This window comes from Rosa chinensis, chromosome 4, assembly GCF_002994745.2.
Source record: "Rosa chinensis cultivar Old Blush chromosome 4, RchiOBHm-V2, whole genome shotgun sequence".
In the NCBI taxonomy this organism is placed as follows: Eukaryota; Viridiplantae; Streptophyta; class Magnoliopsida; order Rosales; family Rosaceae; genus Rosa; species Rosa chinensis.
This window is the reverse complement of record NC_037091.1, coordinates 867040-875197: the sequence shown is the minus strand read 5'-3', so window position 1 is coordinate 875197 and position 8158 is coordinate 867040. Positions and strand designations below refer to the sequence as shown.

The 8158-nt window shown below is 37.0% G+C and overlaps 1 protein-coding gene across 1 annotated transcript; it reads left to right on the top strand.

The window, feature by feature from the left end:
• Positions 1–1736: 1736 nt before the first annotated feature.
• Positions 1737–7917, top strand: LOC112197166 (importin subunit beta-3-like). The gene is made up of 4 exons (XM_040518120.1): positions 1737–3270; positions 3656–3859; positions 5100–5210; positions 7891–7917. The coding sequence occupies exons 1-4, from the start codon at positions 2023–2025 to the stop codon at positions 7915–7917; spliced, it is 1590 nt and encodes a 529-aa protein (XP_040374054.1). The 5' UTR covers positions 1737–2022.
• Positions 7918–8158: the final 241 nt, after the last annotated feature.

The window sequence follows — 8158 nt, the reverse complement described above, 5'->3', positions numbered from 1 at the left end:
ACCGGATCCATAATGGATGATCCATAATAATGAATGCATTTTAGAAAAAGAATATGAAATTGAAAACTAAACTGAATTGTGATTCTTGATTTTCTGCAACATAGCATTCAGCACACAACACCCCTATCCTGAGAAGTATCATTTGACTTTTTTGAGTTGGGTTGTTATAATAATCTTTCTCCTAATCATTGCAAAATTAATAAAGGATTCAGTTTGCAGTTATATTTGTTCTTCCTCTTTCCGGAGAGTAAAAAACACTAGGGGAATCTGCAACAGAAGTCTATTTTAATCTAAGAATACATTGCACCAAGTAATTCAGATAGGATGGCAAACCTTTACAAGGGTGTCTCCTTTTTCTTGATTCTGGTAAATCATCTTCGTCAGGACATTCTACTTCACCAGCACTTTGTGAAACTATAGATTGCCCTTTTCCCATATCAGTGTACTTCAACTTTTCAAATGCCAATGCGCGCTACAGAACTCTTCTCTGCTTCCCCTCCTTTCTTGGCCTCAATTTGCTCATCAGTGGACCCACTTAGATCTTTCAGACCTAATAACAACGAGAATGGCCGCGACTTCACCTGAGAATTAAAATACTTTCATTGAAATCCAAAGTTTAAAATAGCAAAAGCTATTTGTTCTTACTAATTATGCTCCATCCAATTGCTTACATACCTCAAGAAAAAGTAAAATTTTTATGTTTAAAATGTTCCATTATCTGGTGTTTGAAAACATCAGTATATGTTTAATTTATGACTTTTTTTTTTTTTCCTTTGGCAATGAAAGCTTCATATGAAACTGCAGCAGCACACCAGTAAAACAAGCAAACAACCAGAATCTTCAGCAGAAGCAGTCACTCCCAATTCTTATCAACATCATCCTGAGGAGCAGGAATATCATTTTTGAGAATGGAGGGTGCTGAACCCAAGTTTCACATTCCATCCTCATTTTAGCTTGCAAAAGCAAGCCAATCCACCACATAGTTAGCTTTCTTTGCACGCTGAAAATGTTGCTGATGAGCATGATCCCTGATAAGAGGGTAGATTTCCCGATTAGTGCCACAAGCATTTTGAAACAGCATCATACAAAATCCTAGTCAGTCTCCACCACTACATTCAGAAAGCCCTTTGACTTGGCCCAAGCAGCAGACGGATGAAGAAATAGCACAAATTGCTTTTGTCATTCCATCAACCACCATACAACTAGGATCTCGTGCATTACAAGAAATAACGGCCACTGGCATTGAGACATGGGGATTTATGAAACCCTGATCATACAGTATGAACACCACTATTCTCATACGGCCACATAAGCTTGTCTAGTTCCCCATACGAAGTTAACGGCATGGAAGCAATGGCAAAATTTATAATTCTACCTCACCTAAAAGATGTCTAACAGGCTCCAAATTCCATTAAACACTTTTTTTTTTTTTTGGTTAAACCAAGGTATCCCCCGCCCGTAGGTAAGAACTAATAATCCCTCTCGAGCCGGGTCAGACCCCATATTTAGGGGGAAAGCTCTTCCAATACTTACTACTCCATTCACAAGGCTCGAACTCGAGACCTTATTTAAGGTGAACAAGCTCCTTACCACTTGAACCACCGAGCATTGGTTTTCCATTAAACACTTTGGCCTTGTTAAAGTCACAATTTTTTTTTTTTTTTCCAAAAGTATATATTAGAAACAATTTGGGATCGGGGTTATCCTTACGGGATTTTACAGCGAGAAGAAAATGATGAAGGAAGTGTTTTCCTGGAGCTGATTCCTACTCTCTCTCTCTCTCTCTCTCTCTCTCTCTCGGCCTTGCAAGTTGGATTTGGAATTGTTTTTGTTTTTGTCTTGCGAGCTCTTAAAAGTTTATACAAACTACGATCCCTCGTTAGGCCGTCAGCCCTTAAAAGTTTCAGTCTTTCTCACCCAATTCACTCGTTTTGATTATTGATGGAATCATGTTACAGTCACACTTAATCCCTTAGAAACCCACATGAGAGTTCTGATTCTTCAAGACCCACAAGACTACTTATGATGGAGCCGGAGTTTCCTCAGGAATTGCAAACACAAGCCTACGGAATTCTGAGCTCCAACGATGTTGAGCCATTGGAGGCACTCTTTTCTCACGTGTTTGGCTCCCAAGAACCCCAAAGGTCCCAAGCTTACACCTTTTTACATTGTTGCAAAAAGCACTTCCCACATTTGCTCTTCATAAAACTCTTTTTTGTTATTAGATGTAGCCCTGTCTCTGACACTAGTTCCAGGTCAACCCTTGTGCTTCGTTATCTCAAAATCTGTGACCTTTGGCCTACCTTGTCAGTAATTGCTCAAAATTACATGAAATCCCACTTCCTTGTTTGTCTTCAAGAGGAAGTTTCAATGCCCACTTTGAGACTACTTTGTGGCATTGTGTCTGAAATGGGCTCTGAGATTTCCGAGGCTGGCAATGAGTGGCCAGAGCTCATGGAGTTTTTGTTGAATTCTATTCAATCGGATTATGAGAAGTTACAACAATCTGCATTATGGGTGTTGGCTTATTTGCCAAAAGGGTTCCGTCCGGTTGTTTGTGAAGCTTTAGTTCCTAGCCTTGAACCTTTACACTCGGCAATATTACAAGCGTTGAGTTCCCCCAATGCTGATATTCAGGTTACTGCATTTGGTGCTGTGGTCAGTTTGATAGGTTTGTTTATGAGTTCAAAGGGGCGGAACTGGTTTAATGACCTTTTGAGAGCAATGATGGTGGGACTGTTTAACTTGTTGAGTCACTTGAAAGAAGAATATGCTCATGGGGCTGTCAATGAGTTAATAATGCTGGTCTTGGATGAGCCACAAATCTTGAAGCCTTACCTTAACCATCTAGTACTCGACATGCTTAATGTGCTGGAGTGTAAAAAAGTGACAGATGAAACGAAACTGTTTGTTGACAAGTTCTTGCTCGCAATGGCAGAAGCCACGGTTTTGGCACCTATGATGAGAGAGCTACCTCATGAAACAATGTTTAGGCTGCTCACGACCTCAATGCAACTGCTTCTCTCTATAAAGGATGACAATGCATGGTACAACACTGAAAGCGAGCAGGGTGAGAATGATGGAAAGATGGATGTATACAAATCTGGGATTTTGTTCCTGAGGAAACTTTCAACGGCCTTAGATGAAAAAAGAATACTTCCTATATGTTTTGAATTGTTCTTGGGGCACATGGAGGCTACCGAGTGGAAGAAACGTTATGCAGGGATTTCTTTGCTAGCAGTGATTGCCGAGGAGTGCTCAGATGAAATGGTACTAGTGCTTGATTCAAGTTTAGACTTTTTACAAAGAAATATAAATCTGATATACTACTTTATTGCACACTTTCTGTGCATTATGATTGAGCAAAACCTTATTTGCTTTGCCTGAGTTAGCCACCAGTAAAATATAACTTGTTTCCTTTTGATATGGTTCAGTTAAATGACATTGTGTGTATAAGTAAAAGACAAAGGAAAATCACACCTCGTAATCCTATTTGCATATCTGGCCTGAGAGTGTTGGTTTTAAGGTTGGTTAATGAGAAACCTTGGTTTTCACCGGACAGCGTGAGCCATTTGTAGTTTTTCAATTTTTTGTTGATAACTTGGGATGTGGTCCTTAAATCTTTCATATCTCTCAATGCACTCTGTTACTGCAGGTTATGAGGAAAGACTGTTTGGACCAAGTTATTGCCATTATTTTGAAGTCATTCAAAGATCCTCATCCTCGAGTTTGTTGGGCAGCTTTTAATTTTATGCAGCAGCCTACAAATCTGGTCCAGACAATGCAAATTCTCTATCATTTGAAGATTGCCTATGCACTGGACGCTGCACTTGACCAACACCGGAACCCAACAGTCAAGGTATTACATTGTGATTGGTTATGTATGATTCATGAATTTCGTGTGGTTTATGATAGTTAGTATTTGGTCATCTTATGTTTAATCGTACATGCCTTCAAGCCAGTGGGCATGGTCGTGTCTCATCTTTGTTATAAATGACTCCCTCCTCAATTTTTTTGTCAAAGATCACCTTTCCTTATCTAAATCACATTCTTGAAACACATCCAGTACTCTGTTTATGTTTTCTTATTTTTAGATACATCGTTCTATGTGCAGACTTGGAGAATCTCTGACCTAGGTCTTTTTCAGCTGACAAGCTATGTAGTTCTTAGGAATGAAGAAATGTACATTGTAAAATCATTTAAGTACATATCAAGTATTTCATCATCAGATAATGACTAGATTGCTTATTATTCTTATTTACAGTTCTCACAGCAAATTGGTTGTGCAGTAGATATGATCACTTAAAACCATGTAATTTCATTAACATAATATAGGTTCTCTACCTTAACGTCAAACTCATTAGTTTAAGCATTTTCAAGTGAATTGTTGTCAATGCCAGAATGGTATAATATAAATTTTGCTTCTCGAAAGATGCCTTGTTAAGCCAGAAATGTTCTTGTATTTCCAGTTGTCGGAAAATACAATCTCTTGTAATATGCCACTGGTTAACGTTATTTTTTCCAGCTGATGCTGGTCATTATTTTTTTCTTTTTTTTGAGGACCTTAAACCCTGAAATTACTCATTTTTACCCGATAAGGCAATTCCTCTCTTGTTCTCTTACTTTCTCCTTATTATTTTTGGAATGATGGTAAAGGTCCAGATAGCTAGTCTATCTATTACATCAAGTATTCAAGTCCTTATAGTTATGAACATTCAGAGTATCATTGCGGGTATTATGCCTTTTCTGTTCATATCAGGAGCCAAACATGGAAATGTTGGTTTTGTGGACATTTCTTTGTCATCTAACTGCAGTGCAGGTTTATTTGTTGCAAAAATGGACCACTAAAACAGTAAAGCTCAAGATTCTTAACTGTTTTCTTTATCTGTCCCTAATTTATGCTCTGAACTGCCTGATTCATTATGTATTTCTTTGTTATTTTTACCTTCATACATTAATCCTTATCATGCTTCTTGTCTTATTTCTTGCATGAACTTTGAACACCATCCAAACTTTCTTTCTTCTGTTATGTCAATTAACTAATTACTTGCAGACAACAGCTAGAACTGATGGACCTCAATCTTTGTGTTTGTGTTCAGGAACAAGTTGTCTCAGCTTTACAATACTTGTTAAAGAATGTTCCTTCAGATAGCTTAAGAATGCACACAGACTTGGATACTATATTGTGGAAGTTGCAGAAAGAACCACAGGTAGTTACAGCTTTATAAAATAAGTAGCATTTTCACTCACACAGAGAGACTTTAGAAGAAGTTTTTATATTGCCATTATGAAAACTACAGCATCTATGTGTAAGACACTTACGTATGGACTCAATGACATTTATCTAAGTGATTGTGATTAGTTCAGTGACTAGGTGATTAAGTTATAAGAGTTTGTGATGAGTTCCACTTTTGTGTCGATATTGAGATTAATATCTGATCTTATATTGATAAGTACTTGATTAATTATTTGCTTATCTACATAGGCAAGTAAGAGATAAATACTGATGATGATATAGAGGATCAGTCATAGTAAAACAGGGTCTCTCTTATGGGTAGAACTCTGTTGATGACACCTCTATATAAATGAGGTCCCTGTGAACTCTAATACACAAGTCTTCATCGTCTTGCCCCATAGAGGGACTCTTGGACTTTAGAGCTTCGCAGAAGATCTCGTTTGCACTATCTCTATTCCTGATCCATGGCTGCTCCAGGTACGTGACCATTAACTCCAATATGTACATGTTTCATAACTACTACAAACACTTGAACATAACTGTGTCTAAACTATTTGTTGGTGATCTTGGATGTTTGAATATAACTACACATGTATCTGCAGTAAAACTAGATTGTGTTTATATTCTGTGTTTAATCTTTCACTATGTACTTCATGAACAACTCCTGTCATTTTACCATTCTACAGAGGGTATTTCTTGTGTTCAAATATTCACGCAAAAGTGTTTTGGCCTTAATTAATACAGATTATTTCATCCATAAGAGTATAAGACTTGTCTAACACACACACACACACATATCATGCACGTGTATGTTTGTGAGCAAGAATGTAGTGGCATTTAATGAGAACTCTAATGAGAATAGTTAGTTGATTAGATTTGGATGGCTGAAATGCACATGGATGAGAGGAATAAGATTGATGCATTGTATCTCTTCTATGTATGATCGAACAACTGATATGCATATTGGCAGGGGTTTTAACTGAATTGGGCAGACATGTCTTATAACAATCTTTAAAATTCATGTCAGTATTTTGCCCAATGACTTTAAAATTGTGAAACAAACGTCAAAAATGGTCCATAAGAACGATACAAGGAATACAGTGCTTCCCAACTCATGCCTTGAGCACATAAACCTAAAAGTTAAAGAGTCATATGAATAAATATGCATTACTACACACATATATGTAGAAATCATGGTTCAATACAAAAATGTTGCTTCGCTCCATGGTTAACTGAATTTTTCATGCAGTAGCATGGTCGTTATTCCTTCATGCCATAAAAGTTTGGTATTGCATGCCTTAGTGGCATAACTGCGCTGCAATGCTAAAATTGTATCTTTGTTTCCTTTCTTATTTCACCTATTCACTGAACTTGAAGTTAGAGGGTTTTATACATCTGTTGGAGCTGAATTGGCACTTGACTTTGAGTCTTCACCTTGTGCATGTATCTCAGGAAACATAGGTTTGATTTGCCAGGGTTAAGTTTCATTGCTTTGAGACTCAAGTTCACCTTGTGGATGGCTTTCGAAGTAAAGAAATTAACTAGCTTTAAGTCAATTACTAGGAATGATGTTGCCTTGGGGAACAAGGCATTTGACATGTTGATAGAGGATCTTAGAACCCCCACAATGCTGGTACCGATTGGAACACAAGGCAATGGTTTGTCATCATAATGGGTGAGGGCTTAAACTCAAAATAGAGCCTTTTATTTCTGATCTAACCTGTGCCTTCACTGTTTCCCTCTTAGCAATGCAATAGTAACTACTGGACAATAACATTGGTGAAAAACTGATATTTCAATCTTTGCTTGATTCCAAAAACATAAGCATCATGATCCACAAGAATTTTTAATGTATTTTCGGAAAAGCTACCTAGTAGCAGACAATAGCCTGGTGTTATTTGCTAATATCTTAATAGAATTTAGAATGATATATATATATATATATATATATATATATATTATTGGACTTATATGAACTATAGCCCTTTACTATAGAGTAGTAAACACTTGAAGAAATTTTTTTTTCTGAATATATAAGATTGTGTTTAATAAATTCCTATTTTGCAGAAAACCGATCAGAATGCGTCAGTTCTGATCATTAGGTAAGTTTCAGTTCTCTCCTATTTGTTGTGTTTCTCTCGTTTGTGCTTGACTGGTCATTAGCTATATCTGTAATTGACGCAATTTGACACATATATGGAGAATCACTCACATAGCTCGACTTTGTAGAACTTAAAACCGTAGCTCAGTCATAGCAGATGATCTATAAAAGCAAGTTGTGCAGAACGGTGTAAAAAACAGGCCATTGGAATTGTTTTAGTTTACTTTATAAAGCAGCAAAGCGCCTTATTGATTTAAAGAGAGTTGTTTTGGTCTGGTCAATGGTGGTCAATGTGGATGCAAATCTTGCTGTTCATGCATTGCCAGTTGTGGATTAAAATTGCTTAAGACAAAAATATGTTGTTCGACTCTAGATTACTGAACAAGTCATAATCTAGGTCAATAGGTCTTTCAGAAGTAAACTGATGATGAGTTGCTCCAAGTAGAGGTTACTCTGTAACACCCAAATCTTTGTTGAGCCAAATCAAAATTATTTTAATTTCTACTTTTATTGTATTGAGTTTTGAATTACTTTCTTCCTCATCTTTTTGCAGGGATCTGCAGCTATAAGTACTGTTTGAACCCAAAATAACATTTTTTCCCGATAAAGGGGACTCGAAAAAATCCGGGCCAATATCCGTGGTCCGAGCTATTTATTTGCGACAAATTCAGAAAATATTGCTTAGAGGCTAAGTAACTTGGAGGCCAAGCAATCTTGAGGCAAATATGGATATTCATCGATTTACTATTAATTATCATATATTTGGTAATTAAAGGTGGTTTATTTGGTTGATTCCAAGAGGCGATTATGCAGAGAAAGAG

Excerpts from the sequence above, each read along its gene's own strand:
- LOC112197166 (XM_040518120.1), top strand. The coding sequence starts at position 2,023 with ATGATGGAGCCGGAGTTTCCTCAGGAATTGCAAACACAAGCCTACGGA. Across the intron at positions 3,271-3,655 it reads AGGAGTGCTCAGATGAAATG|GTTATGAGGAAAGACTGTTT; the intron begins GTACTAGTGCTT and ends CTGTTACTGCAG. Across the intron at positions 3,860-5,099 it reads ACCGGAACCCAACAGTCAAG|GAACAAGTTGTCTCAGCTTT; the intron begins GTATTACATTGT and ends GTTTGTGTTCAG.